Source organism: Neopsephotus bourkii, unplaced genomic scaffold (assembly GCF_033783945.1).
Source record: "Neopsephotus bourkii isolate Nb327-2 ecotype Australia unplaced genomic scaffold, CSIRO-AGI_Nbou_v1 NB_1652, whole genome shotgun sequence".
In the NCBI taxonomy this organism is placed as follows: Eukaryota; Metazoa; Chordata; class Aves; order Psittaciformes; family Psittacidae; genus Neopsephotus; species Neopsephotus bourkii.
The window spans coordinates 106,771-128,491 of NW_026902126.1; the positions used below are offsets into that span (position 1 = coordinate 106,771).

General features: G+C 43.5%; 1 protein-coding gene across 11 annotated transcripts in view; it reads right to left on the reverse strand.

The window, feature by feature from the left end:
* Positions 1-3,530: 3,530 nt before the first annotated feature.
* Positions 3,531-21,721, reverse strand: part of ATXN2 (ataxin 2) — a 51,006-nt gene continuing 32,815 nt past the window's right edge. For 7 of the 11 annotated variants that reach the window (XM_061374693.1, XM_061374689.1, XM_061374687.1 and 4 more), the window contains 6 exons: positions 19,796-19,980; positions 19,073-19,205; positions 14,728-14,781; positions 9,223-9,368; positions 8,156-8,383; positions 3,837-4,756 (listed from right to left, as the gene is read on the reverse strand). In XM_061374693.1, coding sequence (XP_061230677.1) covers positions 4,553-4,756; positions 8,156-8,383; positions 9,223-9,368; positions 14,728-14,781; positions 19,073-19,205; positions 19,796-19,980 — 950 coding nt within the window. In that variant the 3' untranslated portion in view covers positions 3,837-4,552. Of the gene's footprint in view, positions 3,714-3,836; positions 4,757-8,155; positions 8,384-9,222; positions 9,369-14,727; positions 14,782-19,072; positions 19,206-19,795; positions 19,981-21,721 lie in introns of those variants that run through there. The other 4 variants (XM_061374688.1, XM_061374686.1, XM_061374691.1 and 1 more) reach the window with 3 other exon arrangements.

A 21,721-nucleotide genomic window follows, 5' to 3' on the forward strand; every position in this document is an offset into this window, starting at 1 on the left:
GCCGTGCAGCCCTACCTCTGCTCCTGCCAGCTACGTTAATCCAGCCTCTTCATGAGCAGTGCGCAGAGCATTAAGCCATTCCATTCCACGGAATGGAAGCAACTTGAAGGCATTTTTATGTCTTTCTAGGGCCTTGGGAACAGCCATGGGCTCGGCAGGTTGAGTTCCCTGGCCCACAGGGCCTTTATTGGCACTTACGAAGTATCAGCATCGAATTAGAGAGAGGAAGCCAAGGTAAGAGCCCCTGCATGGGTGTGCTGCAGGTACGGCCGCTTCCTGCTCTCCCATGGAGGACAAGGAGCTGGACGAAAGCCGGATGCAACCACCAGCTAGTGCCTTGGCCCTGCGATGGGCACGTACAACACGAGTGTGGATCCAGCATAACAAAGCCATGACCCAGCCGGCAGCGACTCTGGGTGCCTTTGGCTGAGCCCTCACCCCATGGCCACTCACACAGCATCCCGAAGGGTGTGAGGAGGGGACCCCCCGCTCCAGCCAGCGCTCAGGACAGTTGTGTTTGGTGATAAAGATGCGAATCGGGCAGTGCCTTCGTTCCATGACAGAAGGGACCTGGCTTAGCGCATAGCACGACTTGGGTCCAGCCACAACATCCCTTCATCTCCATCTTAACCTTGGGCCCACTTGCAGTTTGCCAGCAGATCAGTGTACCAGCCACATCGCAACCAGTGGCTTTTGTGGGTCCTAATGAGTGCCAGGTTCTAAAGAAGTTTCTGAGATAAAGCATTATTTGATCTCTCCCTCCCTCCCTCATCCCATCCCCAAGGACCAGCACAGGAGCAGGTCATCCAGCACTGCCACCACCATTGCCTCCCCAGTCACCTTTACATTCCAACTATTCTGGGGCAAAGCTTCTAAGAAGAGGTCCAGGGTGAGGCCAAAGCTTCCCATTGCTCACTCTCCGGACCCCCATCACTGCTGCCATCCAACCGGTGCAGTTTGACTCTAACAAGCATAGAAGAACCTTGAAATCTTGACTAACTCTTCCAAATCTTGAAGCTCGGAACAGCCCCAGCCTCCACCAGCAGCCAGCAGAGGCGGGGAGGCCACGGCGCGCTCTCCATCGCAGCCTGCAGCAGGATGATTAAAGCTAAGTTTGGTGGGTGACAAGTGCATTGATTTGAAAGTTCTTCTTGCATAGCAGGGTTTTCTATCTATTGTCTCTGTATGTACTGTACAAGTAACTTATTTCTTGAGTCGTGCGATTTTACCATAATATGAGGAAATCTGCTCTTAATAAACTGTTTTTAGAACGTTGTTTCTCACTTTTTAGCCTGAGTGTCTCGAGGTGCCTGGGTGCTGTATTTTAACAGATGCTGGATGCTGAAGAACTCTCCCTTAGCTAGGAAAGGCAAGAGGCAGCCTGTGTTAGGAGCCTGTGCTCCTTCCCAGGAGCTTCATTCAAGCCTGTGAAGGTCTCATGCCCCCTGCTGCCCACCTGAGCATTAATTCATTCCACCTCACCGCGCTGCTGCCATGGAAGGAGCAAGGATGCAGCAGTGTCTATAGTATTCCCCTGCATGTTTTTCACCAAGCCACAACGTGCTGTTAACTGCTGTCCATGGCAGTTCGGGCAGTTCGTTTATCCTGCCTCCGAAGCGCAGCTCTGTCATCAACCAGTTTAACCAGTACCACCTCCCAGTGCCTAGAGGAGCTGCAGGAAACCTGGAGAGGGGCTTTGGGCAAGGGCCTGTAGGGACAGGCCAAGGGAATGGCTTGAACCTGCCCGAGGGGAGACTGAGCTGAGCTCTTAGGCAGAAGCTCTTCCCTGTGAGGGTGCTGAGGCGCTGGCACAGGGTGCCCAGAGAAGCTGTGGCTGCCCCATCCCTGGCAGTGCTCAAGGCCAGGTTGGACACAGGGGCTTGGAGCAAGCTGCTCCAGTGGAAGGGGTCCCTGCCCGTGGCAGGGGGTGGAGCTGGACGAGTTTTAAGGTCCCTTCAAACCAAACCAGGCTGGGATTCCATTCTCTTTGGGCTCGCCAACATAGGATGGAACTGCGCACAACAGTGAGAAAGACCACACTTTACAGGCAGCTGTAATTACCCTGTTCATTACTGAAGGAGGTGGCAATCAGCTCCCTTCTCCAACCCTTTCCCCCTCCTTTCCCAGCCATTTTGCTATGGAATGCTTACCCCGATTTCTTTTTTCCCTTCTCCAGCAGTAACTCTGGCCTGCGTATCTTTATCATCCTAAGCCCCAAGGCCCAGCTTGCACATCTTCAGTGCAGGGCTGAGGATTTAGGGACTCCATCCCAGTACAAGAAACTAGCACAGAACCTCAAACCCCTCCCCTTGTTCCTGCCATCACCCTGCAAGTCAAATACAAGGGATACGGTGCCATGGTGGGGGACATACACAACAGAAACACCCAGCCAAGCTTACCTGATGCTACCCAAGTCCAGAGGAGGCCACGAGGATGATCAGGGACTGGAGCACCTCCTGTATGAAGATAGGCTGAGAAAGTTGGGGCTGTTCAGCCTGGAGAAGAGAAGGCTGCGTGGAGACCTCATAGCAGCCTTCCAGTATCTGAAGGGGGGCTATAGGGATGCTGGGGAGGGACTCTTCATTAGGGACTGTAGTGATAGGACAAGGGGTAATGGGTTAAAACTTAAACAGGGGAAGTTTAGATTGGATATAAGGAGGAAATTCTTTCCTGTTAGGGTGGTGAGGCACTGGAATGGGTTGCCCATGGAGGTTGTGAATGCTCCATCCCTGGCAGTGTTCAAGGCCAGGTTGGATGAAGCCTTGGGTGAGATGGTTTAGTGTGAGGTGTCCCTGCCCATGGCAGGGGGGTTGGAACTGGATGATCTTAAGGTCCTTTTCAACCTTAACTGTTCTATGGTTTTACATAAACCACTCGCTCCTTTTGGGCTGGAAAGCTGCAGGAGACGTTAAGATAAAGCAGTGCTAACACCACACAACACACAAACACTGAGGTCAGTTTTTAAAACTTTTTTTATTTTTTAATTTTTTTTTTAAGTTTTTATTTTATATTATCTACAAAGTAAAAGTTTTTTTCTTAACTTAAAAGTTACATCACTGTCTCACGATAGTGATCCTCTCATCAAACGTGATTTATAAATAATAACTCATCAGTTTGACGATTAGAATGCTGGGGTTTGGTGGTGGTGGTGGGTTGGTTTGTTTTGTTTTGTTTTGTTTTTTGTCTCTTTTTCTCTTTTTTTTTTTTTTACTGAACCTGTTTCAAGTTTAGTGAGAAGTAAAAGGGATCTCCGAGTCTTGATTTTTAGTGAGAATAGCAGCAAGAATCACTCTTGTTACTTCTTTCGCTAGCTGATGAGTTCGTAACTTTGAAGGGTCATTAAAAATAAATAACTTCCAGTTTTCAGCAAGCAGAGTTGGGGCACTTGCAGGACTCAAAAGATACAGTGCATGGAATTATGGAATAGCCCACAAGTTCCTACATGCCTCTACTCAGTCCGAATCTCTCCCACTGCAAGATGAACTGTTAGCATTCCTAGTGGATGTTACAAGAAATCAATTTCCTTTTTGTGTTTTGTTTTTTTTGTGATGGTTTGGTTTGTTTTTTTTTAAACAAAATAAAATGAAATTCTAGGTTTTCTGTGCTTCCAGTTGGCAGAAGCAGTAGAAGGAGGGTATTTGGCCTACAAAAGGTATCCAGCCTTTCAGTTATTCCAGATGAGCCTTACAACTGCTGTTGGTGGTGGGCTTGTACTGTAAAAAAAAAGTTCAAATGTAAATAATAAATTGGCAAGCCACACAACAGTTTGCTATTAAGTTGGTCACAGGACAATGACTGAGCTCAACTTTGTCTCTTTTCCTTTGCTTCCTTTCTGGTTTTGCTCTCCTTTTTGTCTTACATTAGAGAACCAAACAAAAACCCTACATAGCAAGATGTCCTTCGGATGGTTTCGCTTCCCTACCTAACCCCGCAGACAGCAGCTTCGTTCTGCTCACACATCCCCCAAGAAACAAGAGCAAGGTAACTACTTCGCTACGACAGTTTAGAGGCTGTTTGGAAATGAGTAAGAAAGAAACCTAAAGGTAAGGTTAAATTTAAAGCAGAAAGAAGTCATTCAGCACCTCCTCTTCCCCCAGAAAGTAAAGCTGCAGAACGTTACTCTGAATTAAAGGTTAGACTTCCACTGTCACTTTATTCAGTCTAACAGTTCTACCCCCAAGCAACGTTTTCACTCGCATCCTCACGGCCGATCCCTTTGCATTTAATAAAAGCTCAGAGCATCATAAACAGGCTACACAGACAGTCCATCCCCCACGGCCAAACCCTGGCAAAACCTGGAAGAACTCATCCCACAGCGTCTGCAGAGTTAGCTTCTCTCTAGCTGGAGCAGAGAAGTCTTTGCTCCATTAGCTGCATCTCGTAATGCTTTACCTAGGCTCACATTTGGGTTGGCAATGCACAAATGCAAACGCAGCAGCAGTCTGCCTTCAGCACTCTACCAGGACATCTTTAAGGTTGGTTTTTATTTGTTGTTACTTTTTCCCCACATCTGGTTTCTAACAGTTCTTTTCACTACTACGACCTGGCTCAGTTACGGTGCAGGTCTCCCCAGCACACACTCCTCACCTGAAGGGTGCGTCATATAGGGGAAATGTGTTGTTGTCGAGACTGGAATGGGCTGTAGTGCACTTTGAGCGATGGCGGCTTGGGGACCACCAGGTGGCTGTGTCGTCATTAGCATCATTGGAGCATGGGCAGTTGGGTGAGAAGGAACCATTCCTGACTGTACATGAGCCTGAAACAAAGAGCTCTTTAGTATAATGGTCACAAGGAGGCATCACTCCTGGCCACATGACTGTCAAGTTTTTCTCCAGCTGTAGCAGTAAATCTGGAGATTTATTCCATTTTAACTAGATTAGCGACAGGGATTAAGTCAGAGATCTTAACACAAAAAATAATAACAAAACAACAACAAAAAAAGGGCTTAAATCTTTACTGCTGGCTCCGAGTCACATTCTTAATTTTAGCCATTTGGACAGTGAGCGCTGGGAGAAAGTGCCAGCATTAAACAGTGGGGTCAAAACCAAAACACACCCAAACAAACAAAACCTCAGCAGCAAATCTTCAAAACGTTTCTGTTAGTAACCTGGATCAAAGCACTTCCTACGCAGAGAATGCGACGGGTACAGACAGGAACTTCACACGCGCTGGGAGCCTGGCATCCCTTCCTCATTGCACAACTCCATTCTTTGGTGGCTCCCTGCCCTGGAAACCACTCTCTCCAGTGACCTGTGCCCACGTTATCGTTCATCGAAGCAGTCGTTCTAAGATGATTTAATCCCTTTATACTGTTAGGGCAGCTTTGTTCTGTTTCCAGTTAAGCTCATCACAGTTAAAAGTCCTTGTGTAATCTAAAGCAATCAGAGTTAAGTCTCAGAGGAAAAAGGAGATTACTCTTTAGGATGGCTGATCATCTCCTGGCAAACAAGTTCAGTAACTTGTCAGCTGGCTTCTTTAGCTCAGACTAGGACTCTAGAGGTCATCAAGTTTTTGGTTTAAAAAGCTAGTAAACACTAGTTTCTTAAAAGCACAAAACATTAAGGAACTCTTAGAGCTCTCGGGGGGTTTTCTCTTGGGGGTGGGCAGGGGAAGCATTTATTATCTAAGGTTTGCTTTGTCCTTCTACCATATCCCATCAACAGAGCACCACGGGGCAGGAATCGCAGTCTCCCAAGTTTCACATGCCAGTAAAGACAGATAGCAGGGTAGTGGCTACAATTTTATTTCTTCAAGACAAAAAGGGTTACTTGACTCATCACAGACATTCCTCAAACTCTTTATCGGACTTGCGCTGGACTAGTAGCACTCAAGAAGCCTTTAAAGGCAGGAACTGCAATTCAAATCTCACTCTTGCTCTAGAAAAGGCTTAGAAGGTAAGGCTGTGAAACAGAAATACCTTTCAGGATCAGCACCATTTTTACTTTGACAAACATGCTATTATAGCAGCCATCGTTATAAAGCAGCTATTCATATAGCAGCTGCATTCGATACACACATTGGAGGAAAATGTTCTGCTGTGGCTCAAAATGCTTTGCAAATTGGCAGCTGACAGGACTCTAATGAATTTTAAAGTACTGTTTCAAGTGAGATATCTAACAGCTCCAGACTCATCTGTTCACTTAAAGGGACATTCAACCGATCCCCTGTGTTAGCCTAACTTGAGATTCCTACTACATGGTAGTTCAGAGTGGTGTTCAGAAGTTGGAAATGAGGTTGCTAAGGAACTATTAAATCCAGTGATTAGTTTCCCCACCATGGAGTAATTACATGCATCTAAAATTTCTTAACACAACTGTAGTTGTTCCTTCACTAGAGATGTCAGAGAAGGCCACTTTGTTTGATGGAGTCAGTTAGTTTGGGGTCAATCTCATGGAGGATAGATCGTAGTTTTCATCCTACAAAAACTACAGCAGAAGAGACTGCGTAAAGTCAAAAACCCAGGGGAAGGCAGGCATTCCTTTTAGCAGGCATTGCTAAAAATCCTGACTGAACAGACTAAAAGTTGCATCTGAGTCGCTTCAGCAAGGTTTGCTTATCAAGTGCTTGGCACACAGAAAGGAAGGCAATGGTCGCATCCGTAGCGCAGGCACGGGCCTGGCCGTGATGTGTACCTCTAAGCTGACCTTGAAACCAACATGTTTCATGTTGCAAGGCACAGCACTGAACATGCCACTAACCCAGGAGCTTGCAGCAAATACTGTTCCCAAGGGTTGCATGCAGGGCACCCCGAGAAGCTCCTACAATCTAGGCATTCACACCAGTGTCATCACACCAGAGCAGAGCAAGAATCTTGTTCCTGGCAGAAACCAGAGCCTGGGAGGACAGGGCAAGAGTATTCAAGTGTGGACATCCTCTCCTTTTCCTCCCAGAGTAAAGAAGCAGAGATATTAAAAGCCCTACAGAATAAAAAAGCTCAAAACTCAACATCAGTGAAACAATTCCTAAATAACTAGTAGTTCCTTGGCTTAATGAAAGGACCAAAGCAAAGACTTGGTCAGAACTCTGCAAGGGACGGGACACCTATTAGACTAACCTCCCTAATTACAGTTAGTCATAATATCCCAAACTATTGTTAACCTGTATGAGAAGGCATAAGCCACACACCAAGTACTTGGTCTGAAGAAGAAACTGTGCAGGCAAATTCCCAATTAACTGTCATTCCTTGACAAAGCACACTAAATCCATGAGATTTAGATACAAAGAAAATCTTTGTAAGGCTGCTTTACGCAGAGCTCTTTATTAATCAATCATGTGCTTCCCTTCCCAAAATCCAGGGGTTTTTTAAGTGAGTTGACCACAAGAGAGCCATTAAAGAGAAGTGGGTTTCTGATCCTGAAGCAAGGACTCTCGCTAGGTTGCCCAACAAGTATCAGGGATCTTCTGCTTAAGCAGGTCGTTTAGAACCACACACAGATGTACATACACACACACACACACACACACACACAGGCACACACTATTTTCTCTTTCAGCAAGGATTGTCTTGCAGTCATCTGAACTGAATCTCACCTATCTCCCATTGCAGTGCCTTGCTATTCCCTAGAAATCCTGTGTTACATCCTTTACTGGATGTACTTGTGTAAGTTTGACTACAATGCAGAGCCTAGAACTGCTACCAAAAGCAGCAATTCAGCCTTCCTCCACTCAAGCTCTCACCTCCAACCTTTCTGTATGCCAGCTCTTCCTGTGCTCATGCAGTGAACCTGAGTAGTGAACTGATCTGACTGAGGAATAGCCTAAAATGGGGGCAGGGGAGGCACACTTCAGGTGAATCATGTCCCCAGTCTGGTTTTGCTGCATGGCCAAACAGTTCTGTGAGCAGAATGGTGGGGCGGGTCAGGGCAGGGATGGGAGCCGAGAACTGGGAAGAGAGCTCAATTTCTTTCAGTAGCAGTGCCAGCTTAAGATGTCTTCATTAAACTACAGTTGTAGATGCACTGGGTGTTGGAAGCTGAGGTCCAAATCTCTTGTAAAATTCTAAATAAAAGGCAATGTACAGACAGAAAACCTAAATAACACAACAGGTAGTCTGTGCTGAGAGGTGACAGAATGGAAATCACTTCAGCAGGCCCGACTGTCCTAACTTTTGTGGCATTAAGACATTTAGTCTTGAAGGTTGTTAAACTGTGTTTACCTGGGGGACATGGGCCATGTGTGGCGGATTGGTATATGCAGGTTGAACATGGGAGGGATGAATGGTGAAGACTGTTTGTTGTGCTGTAGGAAAACTATTTTGTGGAGACTGCGTATTGGAGCCTGGCGTCATGGAAGGTGGGGTTGGAGCTAGACCTGCGTGGTAAATTGCCGACTGCTGCTGTGGGTTTGCCAGGTGGAGTGCCTGAGCAGCCTGGTGCTGATGATGCTGCAAAGAAAGACAGGAGATGGTTTAGCTGATGCTCCAGAAGCGAGACACATCTGTTCTGTAAACTACAGTAAGAAAGGTCTGCAAAACCGCCCTCAAAAGTGGCAAAAGGGTCACCACATCTATGGACATGAGGAAACTCATCTCAAATCCACCAGGCTCACTTTCTCATTGCGCTAGGAAACCATGTAAGCACAAGTCTGGGAAACAGAACCTACACTGCCAGGTAAAACCAAGGAGAACCTGCAACCATGGAGCTGGGTGTACTTCAGATTTGCACTCAGCAGCCCAAAGTTACTACCAGTAGGTAACTCAGGCATGCAGCACCATCACAAGGAGTGTTTTGTTTTCCGCTGCCTGTCTTTGACAAAATACAAGCAAACAATTCTTAGCATTGATCTGCCGTTTCCAGTTTTAACTCCACTCATATTAAAGCTCTGACAGAACTCTGATCCCTCCTTAATCGTTAACACAGAAACAAGCTATACGTCAACACCTGTGAACAGGGAGAAATGGACGCTTGGACTCCACAATATTAGTCCTTACTAAGGGAAAAGGACTTCCATGAGTTTCCCTGCTAGCTTACCTAAGAAACTACATTGTAAGACTATCACCTTGCCACTGCAATCAGAAACAGATTACATTATACAGCTCTACTTCCATCCTTCAGAAAATAGAGGGGAATCTAGACAAGTCCCCCATGAGATCTGTCACATGCAGTTTGTTTCCTACCATTTTTCCTCTCAAATAAATCAATGTATCAGTGCCAAGCATCAAATGCAATACCTTCCAGCAGAGCATGTTAAACACAATGCAAAAACACTCACTCCCTCAATTACCTGCACGGGGCTAGGAGCAGGGTGGCTTCCAGCATGTTGGCTTTGCTGCTGGCCAGTTGGTGTGGCAGAAGGCTGAGGATGCGGAGGATGAGGATGCAGGGTAGCATTAGGGTGGGCATACTGCTGAGCAAGTGAGCCAGTGGAAACTAGGATGAAAGAGAAAAACATTTAGCAACAGATACACAACATGCATCTCATCAAGCTACCATCTGCACTTGAAGGTTGCACTACAGCTCAAACTATAAATACTGTAAATATATTCCCTCCCCCTTCTATAAAAAGTATTTATCTTGCAAATAGCTGAGTTCTTACCTTTTGTGTAGTTTGGTTTTGCAGGAAAGTCTATAAATAACCATAATTAGACAGTGCATCTTCCCTAGTTTGACAATGTAACAGATACTACACAGAACAAAGCAGCATTTTGGTTTTGTTTAAAGTATCAAATTCATCGTTTTCATACAATTTAGTTTTTCCTGAAGCAGACTTTTCAAAGATCTTACAAGCCATTTTTATTTCCACCATCCAAAAAATTCTTTGGCCTTATACCTGGCTAACCTCACCATGCTACTCTTCTGGAACTTGCTCACAGTACAGTCAGTGTAAAGTATATGCACTGCATGTAAAATAGCTATAGGGACACACAGTATATAAAGAACAGCTGAGAAAACTGAGGCTGCTTGAGCATCACAAAGTTTTGCTGAAGCCAGTATCTTGTACTACAGTACCGTATCTTGCTTTTCCCCTCAAGGCCAATTACAGAGCCTGGTCTGGATCTCCACATTCCATGAAATCCTTAATTCCTTGAAACAGTAGCAAATAAAGTACAAAAAAATCTAAAAAAGGAATAACACCACAGAACGTTCACACCAGTAAACCCACATCTGTTGCTACAGCCACACCAGTCTCCAACAACAAACTAACATCAACAAGTTCTTCCTTGGAGAGCCCTGCTCTGTTCTGCTTCAAAACGGGCCACATTAGGGTACTTTAGAGGTTTTCTTCTTGAGGGAATCTAAGTATGAAAAGCCATACTGATAGCAAACCTTCCTTTAAACACAAAACATGCAGCCAGAAAGCAAGGCCCTAAGGAAGTGAAGATGCTTTGCCTATTCCCCTCATTGCTTTTAGATCTTCTGTAACAACCGGTGCAGTTTGCAACTACACTTTGCACATGACAATGCACACTACCCTCTCCTATGTTACAGCTTGCCAAGACAGAGGCTGGTTTTACTGACAAAACAGTCCAAGCAAACTATCAACCTGCTCCTGCTACTCTTCTTTGTTTCTGTTTGCAGTTGTGACTGAATTTGATCACTGCTTACTATTGGGTTACAGCTTATTTAATAGGGTGTCTATTAGATGAGAACAATGAAGTGCCTGCCTGTTCCATACCTTCAGCCGCAATGGGTTTTCTAGTGGTGTTTCCTTCCCCTAGTAAATAAACCTGACAAGCAGGGCATAGGGAGAAACCTTGAGTTATGCTGCAGCCATCTGCCTGGTGTATTCACAGCTAGTGAGGTGTGGTTTATCTCCCTTTCACAAGGAACTGGTTGCTGCAGCTTCTGAAGAGTGTCACTGTGCTGGCCTCCAAGTTCATGAATACACACAACTGCCTGAGTGCATAGAAAGGATGAAAGACAAGATGGGTGGAGAAAATGGACCAAAATGTAGCTGCATCTGAAAGCACAATACTGTTCAGCAAAAGCAAGTCTCAAAAAGACAGCAACCCTATACTGTGCCCCATTAACCAGCCCTGACACAATACTACCCTGTGCAAATACATGTTTTCCTCCAGTTTGGCTTGCTATTAAGAATACAAATGCTACTCCTAACAATCAAACTTGCCAGAATACATCCAGACAGCATCTTTTTGCCTAACTGAGATTTCTCTCCCATTATAAAAGTCTCTCCTTTAGGAAATAACTGCCTACCACATTTCACTTAATCCCGCCCTGCTGTCTTGAAAGCTCCATTAAGTCTTCACTGAGCAAATGGTCCAACAGTAATGTGCACTGCAGTTTCAGGCTATTAATGCAGATGAACTTTGTAGATATTTGTATCCCTAAACTCCTACAGTCTGGAGGTGATGGTAACATACATATGCATGAGCATGTAAGTGTACTTAAGCACAAGTGTACATACTCATACACCACGAGCACCTCTGAGAAGTGTTTTGAAAACATCTCAGTGTTTTCTGTGCATATTGTCAAAACCACCAATATTTTCTTCCACAGCACTTTGTTAAGCTTTCAAATGCAAGAAAAGGCCTTTTTTATATATACATATCACTACTAAAACTTATTTTGCAGCAGCATCCCACCACGCTTCAGCCTGGCTTTTGAACGCTGCTCCTTGCAATGACTGTGTGAAGATCATCAATGGACACACAGATCATTTTTACAGCATGAAGTCTTTGGCTTCCCAGAGCAGTCAAATTTCTCAACCTCGTTATTATCCACACTCTGCAGAAGGCCAGAAGTTATTACCTCTGCCAAAGTAATAGAAATAAATGCAGAGAGGGATTGACTTGCTTGCCAAAGGGCACTGCTACCAGCAGACTTCCTCAGCTCTCATCCCACTGCCTCAGCCACAGCGCTGGCACGCCTTACTACAAATTAACTTCGACTCCATTCAAGATGCTTTAAAATGTATATGAAAATTAATTCCAAGTTGTAAGACATTCAAGGCTCCCCACATCCTGCCACATTCCTTGTTAAGAGCCACTGAAATAATGTGGTGCTCTCGTCAACCATTCATGCAATTCATCTTTCATCTCTTCATAGCTGAGAATAATAAACTGAGTTACTCTGAAACAGATACATTATACAATAAAACTTCACAAAGAAGAATTTCCCTCTTAAGAAACCACTTAAACCTAGGAATAGTACCCTAAAGAACAGATGCAGAAGCAGGGGGAGGATGAAGGCTTTGTCAGAAAGCAGCTCTTCCATAACCTTTTTTAACATCTTTTATCTATAGCTTCACACTGGAAATACCAGATATTTTACACTGAGGGATTTTTATTTGCTTAGCTTCTCCTCTCCCCCATTTTCCCCTTAACAAATTACTCCAATAAACTCTACAAGTTTGGTTAAAACTACTTCAGATGCTGCTGCAAATCATGTTTTAATAGTAATATTAAAAGTGCCTTTCAAAAAATGTTATTTGGACACTTATCTAAATCCTGTACTGAGACTGCATTCAAATGAAGAAGGGTTCAGGGCGAGTGGCAGCAAGTCTGAAATACATGCACAGATCTTTGTTAGCTCAGAAGCAGGGTGCAAACTTCAACTCCAGGGATGTAAAAGGGTTTCCACGTTGAGCTAGTGCAATTAATAGTTCATGACAACCCAACGAACCCTATGAGACTAGCAAGCCTGTGAAAGCCCTGCAGAACAGCCATGAGAAATTCACCTGCTTAGCTGTAACTAAAGCACTTTCACTGTGACTCATGTCAAGGATTTTCGCCTGTTCATCACACGAGCTCACTACACGTATCAGAGAGCAAACAAGGTAAGACAGGAGGTGAGTGAAGAAAAACACAATACATCACCAATTATCCAACATTTTCTCCCAATTCTTAGTGCTTTGGACATTTTCCAGATGGCCATCTAGTATCCAAGAAAGTGCTGAGAAAGCTCTAGGAAAGTACAAAACAGCTCTGTGTATCTCCTTGCTGCAAGTAGCCCCTGCTCACTCCAGCACAAACACAGTTTTACTCACCCTTTCTGCCTTAAACTCCCTCTCCCCCTAAAATACTTCCTGGGCTAATAATCTGCTTCACTTCATCTTTTTGACCAAGCTGTTTCCTACCATGAACTATTCAACTCCACCAACCTGGCAGGGATAGACAGTGAAGGGAAGTGATTGGGTAATGAAGTGAGCAGAAATACCAGATGGATTGAATTACTGGATTCAACTCTACAAAAGTGCAACCCATTTCTTCGAGAGGCAAACAAGGAGCAGTCAGCCATCAAACCCACAGAAGGAGCTGAAATCAAAAGAGGTCAGAGCAGCAGAAATCAAGCAGAACTCCCAGCTACAAGGGCAGATGCAAAAAAAAACCCATATCCTGTAAGTTTGTGCTTGCCCTGGTAGGAATTTCAATGGTGCCAATGGTGGTCATCGTTGGTCATCGTCCAAAGATGCACTGAAAAGCCTATTTTCAAGAACTGACCAGTGAACAAACTTCAAAACTATTGCCAGACCCAGTAAGATGGTGAGGATAACTACATTTAAAAGACCTGAATGGTAGGAAGCAAAGAAATAGCAAATGTTTCTTTCATAACACAACATTTCAAGAAGTCATTTTACACAGGTAGAGTGGACTTCACTTAAAAGATTACTCATGAAAGGAACGAGCTTAGTAAAGTTATTTCAGTGCACCAAACCAAGAGGCATGAAAACAGGACAGGTCAGCATCCTTCAACACCAGTTCACGCAGAACCAGGGCTGTGTAAGAACCACAGGGAGTCTGTTCCAGAAGAGATTTTTGGAGAACAAGTGGTATTTCTCACATCCCTCTTGCATGAGCTAACTCAAAAAACCCCAGGAGAGTGCATGTGTCTCCATGGACTTGCAGACACACACAGCAACAAGTCTCACTGCAGGACAGGAGCAAGCACAAAAATACCCTGAAACTGCAAGTCCTCCTTTCCCATGTTTTGGGTGACAGCAACAGCTCATCCTGCAACAACACCCCCAAAACCCAGCTTCCTCAAAGTGCCATGATGAACACTAACATACAAGGCAGCAGGTATTAGTTAATCTGCCTTTCCCAGTATACGTACATAACTGAAGGCCGTGTTAGCTGTTGTGTACCATGAGCATGGGGAACATCAGCCCCTCTCCCCATGCTCACACTGACGCAGTAAACACCACATAGGAGTGCTGGAGCCAGGTAACAGATACTGTTCATTGGCCAAGGAGGAAGCATCCGATGCAAGAAGCCCTCATCTACTCACTCTTGTTATAATAAAGACAAAGTACGTTGCTCACAGCTCTCCTTCCAAAGCAACTCTACAGAAACCTTCCTTCACCTCAGCTGCAACTCAAGTTATTTCCTCCCTGGGGCTCTGAACTTGAGCCACAGCTTTTTAAATAGATGAGGCACAAGATACCCCTCCTTTTAGGAAGATAAATAACTTGTGAAGTTTTAAAAACCCCATTTGAGCCATGAAAGGGAGTGAGGCAGTTCAGTCACGTTTTAAGGAAAGGCCATGCACATGCAGTGCTCACTTTGGGCTGCGGATGAAAAGACTGGGTAGTAAAGTCAGAGATTATTCAACATGCAAACCTGATTTTAAAAGCCAACAAATCAGCCTCCTGTGCTTATATCAATCTGCTTCACGCCCCTGTCCATTGAAAGGAACCTTCCTGAGTTTTCCACACACTGGTTTGGTGCAAGGAAACTTGTTCCCTCAACACGTCCCATTCCTTTAACATCTGTTCTTTAGAAAGTGCTTTTTCTGTACAATCAAAATTAGTACAAAAAACCCAACTCACTGGCAAAGTAGAAAGAAGGGCCTGTCTCCTTGCTGTATGGTATTTTGGGACATGCTGAATTTGGGAAATAGAAAGGTAAATTAGCCTCTTGCCACGTGCATACTTCCCGTCTTCTGGAAAGGTCAGTGTCAATGCTTTAAGGTTTTCTTTCTTAAGCTTGTAGAACCATGCATTTATTTTTATTTACTTAGGTGCTATTAGAAGTGGATATTTAGTTTTACAAAGGAGTGGAGATGAAACAACACAAGTCTCAAGCAAGCCTTCCTTAACTGTGACAATGAGGTCTTCAGTTCTTACATCACACAAAAATCAACTTTATGTCAATTAATGATCTATTACAGTCCACTGTAATAAGAAGGTTAAAATGTCATCACACTAAAACAGAAATTGGCCCCCTGCTTTTTCAGCTAGATCACTGTCATTCTTAACAGTTCCAAGACACCTTTGGTGACTGGTTCACTCTTAGTCCCTGGAGAATCCTCTGAGGTTTATATTATATCCACCATTGTACTATCAGGGTAATAGAATTTACTCTACTGCTGAGACAGAAACCAGATAAAGGTTAGAGACAACACCAGACCAGTAAAACATATGCAGAAGGGGAAAGGGGAAGGGAGAATGGGGACAGGAATGAGAGCACAAAAAACAGGAAATGCATCTGTATAAAACCAAGGTCTGGTTTTACCCAAGTTTGGTTTTAAACACAAAAGTTAAGCTTTTCAGAGGACTCCAGTTATCTGAAAACACAGGCAATTCAGCTACATGGTAAACTAACACAAAGTCATTGTCACAGGAATGCACATATCCACCCTCTGCTGAGATACCCACATTTTGTTCCTAACAGCACAAGACAAGTTTGGGTGTTTGTGTAACACGGACCAAGGAGTCAAACTGCAAACCATGGCCAGCAGACTCCAGCCCAAGGACATTGGTAGCAGGGAGATCACACAGAGCCAACACTTCTGAGACAGACAATACATTCTGAAACCAACATGCAGTTAGGTAGGGTGAGAACAACTCCATGGCCAGGTATGTGAGTATGGCTGTTAAAGGTGTGTGTACTGCTCTGCTTCAGCAGTGCCTGCATTTCAAGCTCTCCTTGGTAAAGACATCTAAGTGGCTCACGTCTCCAAAAGTTACAAACTGAAGTGTGTAATTAGACATGTTTAGCACCTGGCTGGTAGATGGGAAGATAGTTGCTTGAATATTGTCCTTCCCAATTGTGTTTTGAGGGGAAAAAACCCAATGGTTTATACACTGCTCCATCATAGGTTTAGGTGGGTCTACTGGTGACCACGCTCCTCTGCTTCTCTTGAGCTCTTGTCAACAGCGGGTTGTCAAACAGAAGCAGGACACTGTAACGACTGGCAAGGAAATCCCAGAAGTGCAGAAATATCCCATTAAACAGCATTAGACAAAAAAATACTTTTTCTTTAAAGTGGAAGAGTGCTTATCAACAAGTGTAGGTCACAGCATGTGTTTTGGATTCAGCTATCTCTCGCCAGGACAGGAAGGAAAACAAAACCCAAACTCTGGCAGTGAGGGCAGTTCACTCAATGGATCAACAGGCATTTCTCTTCGCTGGCAGGCTGTAACTGCTTGCCACAGACTTGCAACTTGTCCCAAACCATGAGTGGAGATGGACTTTCAGGTCTCACCAGAAAACATTGCACACCTTTAAGAATACTCCATAAGCAGTGCCCCCCCAACCCCCAGGTCTCAGTAATGTTGTCCTTGCAGACCTCTTCTACCACATATGCAGAAAAAAAAGGGCACATTCCAAGAGTCATCTCAAAGAAAGCACTAGCACCTTGAAGGACAAAGGGGCAGTTACAGCCCACAGAATCCTGGTATCAGTGGGGGCAAAAATGAATTTAACCATAAACAATATATATTTTTAAAATCAAACACCAATTTTAAAGAGCCAGAAGGAAATCTGAGAACTTGTTTGAGCAAGTGCTCCAGAAATCAAAAGCAGTGGTTGTTGCTCCTCAGGAAGTTGTTATGCTCTCAGATTACGGTTAGAAGAGGACCAGAATCAAAGTGCATTGGTATTCTGAGGTTAAACATACTGTGGGTAAACTTAAGATTCCCAAAATACAGAACATAAGTTATGGATACGTTCTTACAGTCACTCAATCAGATGTGAATGATTCCAGCACGTTGTTCTTTAGCAGTGTACTCCACAAGCAGCTTATATTTATCACCTCAAGCATTTCTATGCTTTCCCCAAGAGTTCACATATTGATAAATGGAAGCTGAAGTGCATCTGTTACAGATGGACACATTTGAAGGAAACACAATCCATACAGGCAAGGTCTTCAAGTACTCAGCACATGGAAGACTTGCAAAAGGCTGAACTGAGACAGTGCTGCACTACATCAGAAGTCAGCTCATGTGTAGCTAACTGTAAACCTGAAGGTTAAGGGCACATTTGAGCCAATTCATGTTCACCAGGCAATAAACACATCTGCACATGGCAAGAATATACTCTTAAAAGTGTCTCATATGGAGCTCATGATCCAGCTGTGTTGAATGGTTTCAATAACAAGAATTTCAAGCACTTGATCATTTACGGGGAAGGTTGGAGAACATTTGTAAGAGTCAGCAAGTAGCTACTTGAAAGAACACAGGAGGACATGCAACTTCTGTTAAATTAGGTGCTCTTGGAAATGTAGTATTTAATTACATGGCAGAAAATACCAAAGAATTCGAGTTTGACCCAACTTAGTTGTTTGCACTGGTAGGTAGTCACATACCTACAACAGACAAGCTGCAAAACCAACACAGAAATGAGATCTAACAGTTGTAAATTAGAGTATCAGTGATAAAACTATACAGACATCTACAGATCAAAGTCAACCAAGGGTACTGGGCTTGTACTTCAATGCTGGAGAACCCACTGGCTACAGAAGAAAAGGATGGTGCACAACGAGAAATTGCTAGGAAGTCACATGCAACCATTCTGAACCATATCTCAGATTATCTCATGTTTGGTTTTTATTTTCATTAGGATTTGAGAGGAGAGTTTTCACCAATAATGGTCTGAAAGCCTTTGATCATTCACTCTATTTAATCTAATGAAAAAGAAGATCTGTTTACATGGACACCTCAAGCACAAGAGTAGAAAAGATCAAAGTTACACAATTAGCAAGGACCTGTGAAAGACTTAATCTCTACCAAGTAACTTCCATTTCAGCTTCAGCACAAATGAGCTGAAATGTTCTTCCTCCAAGTGTCAGAAAAGGTTTCTCTCTCTCAGTTTTGCTTCTCAGCTCTATTACCATTCCACTGCCGAGATCTGACAGGATGTTTTCAGATGGGCAAGACACAGGCTTTTTAAAATCAGAAGTAATTCCACACTAAACTTCAGATTCTCAGCCTTTGTAAGTTTTCATGACACATCATGGACTTCCATTAAGCAGCAGTGTAAAACTAAGCACTGGAACACATACAAAGATGTCTAAAGGTACAGAAAATCTTTTATTAGAATCTAAGTCAATAATATACGTGACCCAATAAAAGGCTTCTTCAGATGCTATAACAAGTATTGAAATGCCATGTTTTCAAGAGACCATCTGCTGTTTTGACATTTTATGACAATTTCCAAGCCTTCTAGCAACCTTGATTCTACCTCTTTCAATAGCATGTTTTGCAGTGAGGTTTTTTCCCTCCAAACTGGGCATTGATTTATCATACATTTATAATGCTTTAGAAGTTCTTTCACATTTTACTCTGTAACAAGGTAACCCACATTTTCAGCACTTCACTGTATGTGAAATACGCCCATCTGATAATGCTGGAGAGTAACTGTCAAAGTCAGAGCAATACATGAGCTGTTTCATATATCCTTGACTTACCAAAAAAAGAAAGGTAAGCAACACATGTTTTATTTTGCTTAAACAGCAGTGTTCATACTGTTAATAATGCTAGTAGCATAAGGACAGCATTTCACTAGTTGTCAGAACTAAAGTCAAGTTTTAAAACTGAGGTCATAGCCTTGCAATAAAACAAGTCCTAATTATAATCAAGAAACAATCAAGGGATGTTGTGGCAAGAGCATCAAGGGAACTTGAACAAACTTCTTTCGGCAGATATTCTTTAGCAGCTCCCAGGTTGAAATTTCATCTTGGTCACTGGCATCCTACTGAAATCAGCATACTTGAGTTTTCATTTTAACCGGGTGGCTCAGTTTTCAATGCTCTCTGCTCATCATCTTATGAAATATAAACCACATCTACTGGTGTAAACTGAATGATACCCATGTGTGAAGCTTGAGATTAAATACAACCCTGCACAACGTTAAGAACTTAAAAAGTTACATATAACACAAAACGTTTCCTACCATACATAGCATGCGTCTGTTCATGCGCACCATACTGTGTTGCAGAAGAAGATACTAAACCAGGCTGTGCGTGTGTTGGTGGTGCCATCATTCTAGCGTTGCCCTGTATTACAGGGCTATAAACATGAGGATGCTGCAGACAAGAGAAAGAAGAAAACAGTTAATTGGAGGGCTATTACAAAGAAACTACTGTCATCTAAACAATTATGCACTTGCAAACAGTAATAGCAATAGCTTAGCCTTACTAAAATACAGAGCAAACTACAGATTTCATACTAGCACCATTATGCCAGCAGTTCCTAAAAATTAAAGGGTATTTTCTGCAGTGGGCTAGAAAGTACCAAAACCCAATGGCATATCTGACTTTTGCTACTCAAATTATGTATTAAAGTTACGCATGTAATTCTGCATTTATCCAATCATGTCTATTTCAAAGCTTTTGAAGTAAGAGCAGTACACCAGTTTGTTTTTAGAACACCTAACTAGGAGCTGTCCTGGCCTTGAACTGGAAAGAACTCTTCAAAGAGCTAAAAAGGTAGGATCAGTAATAAATGCCAACTTCTAAACTGACCTTACAGTCTGTTACAGGCTTTGAAGCACACCATGACACCATCAGAACATAGGAACTGTTCTAAGTGACTTCTTATGACAGAAGACAACTTAGGACTGAGCCATTTAATTACTTCTGGTTTGACTTATCATGTAGAGTGGAAGGACTCTTACCTGAGATTGGTAGTGTGGCACATGCTGCACAAGAGGCTGATTAGGAAACTGTTGGGGACTATATGCAACATATTGTGTTGAATAAGCAGGTGGTGTAGCTACAATTGGAGGGCCTGCTGCTGAGGCAGGATGCATCATGGTGCTCTGATGATGTTGGTCTTGCCGTTGCTGTGGCATATTTGGTACTACAAAGCAAACAGTGCCTCACATTAGAAACAAAGGATAAAGAATGACCATCTTCCTGAAAGGTTTTACATTACAATGTCACTGTGACCAAGTGGAACACCCTCGCCTCAGCTTTAACCACATATTAGAGCTCTATGAAAAAGGAACAGCATGAAAAGGAGTTCCTCCAACAAACATCTGATTTTCATCACTGCCTTTGAGCCATGTACACAGGCACAAACCCAGGCCTGCTCTTTTTGTGAAGGAAGGAACAAAGGTGGAGGGAGAGAAGGACCGTCAAGAATAAGTACAGAAGAGAAAGGTTATAGCAGCATACCCACATTATTTAAATTTGATCCTGTCCCCTTCAAAATGCTTAATTCACCCTCTATGGGAACTACTCAGCAACTGTTCCATCAATGGGAAATCTGAGTCTGTTAAAATTGCTTGTGCTTATGGCTGAGGGGAGCAGAATAAAGGTCTCCACACAGCCACAATCTGAGCTATTCACATCTTTTAAGCTCTGTGCTATCCCTCAGGATAGCAGAAAGCAACTTTTAGGTCACAGTCAACACTGAAGGGGACAAATCAACCTATAAGAAGAAAAGGAGTAGGAATAATTAGAGGAAAGAAAGATTAAGAGAGCAGAGCACTGTAGTGTGGGACCACCCGAGCTATCCTGGTAAGACAATCCATCAAACCACAGCAGCCAGGCACTGAGCACAAACTAATTCAGTCTACTAAGCAATAGGGCATGAGAGTTCAAGGTGAGCTCCAGCTTGCTGCAGCGAGACTGCAACTAATAACTATGCTAACCTAAGCACCTGTGAACTCCACTGCAGTGCGCAATGTAGACAGAGCCCTTAGAGAGAGGCAAGGAGGGAAATGTTAAAGATGTCAGTAAATTCACTCAGTGATGATTGTATTTACACTGAAAATCAACAACAGAGAAGAGTAAATACAGGATGCAACTGGAACAGCGTAAAAGCCCTGACCTTCAACCCATGCAGCTCCGTCAGGACTGTGCTGCACACAGGATGGATATCCAAAACTAATGGAACTTGAGAAAGGAATTCAGAACAGGAGAGCAGCCTCATGCAGCAAGTGGGTACCCAGCAACATATCTCTGATTAAAACAATCAGTGTCTCGAACCAGAAGATTTCCTGGGTCAGACCACAGTGAAGTTAGTGTGGTTTAAAACAGAATTACATTGTGGGGTTTTGTCTTCCCTCCATTCATAAAGGCTACTTGTTTATTTCTACACAGCAGAACTGCTCTTTTAAACAATTTCCTCCTCCAGTGACTGGAGCTGCAGCACTGGAACCTATCATCACAACCCACTGTATAAAACTGCAAGAAAGCATGCACTGTGTAGAATCAGAGCATTATGTGAAACACGACTATCAAAACAAGACCAGCATTTTTCTGCTCCTTCACTGCACTGCCCAGAAGAGAGTGCATCTCACCACACATGTTCTCCCCTCCACAGCCACAGGTGTCACTTCTTAAAACCATGGTATTGTTAGTCCAGCTGTTCAGTTAGTGTTGCAGAAGGAATGCAAAGGAACAAACTGGAACCAGCAGTAAGCTCTTTCAAGAAGAGCAGCATCACATACTCTTTCTGAAGCATTTCTCTCTTACTCTGAATACTCTGAATTTCTCTCTATACTCTGAAGTATGAACTCTTTCTGAAAAAACAGTGATTTTGCTTGTTGACCACGACAACCCCCTCTACTAAAGCACTACTGAGGGCTCTGATG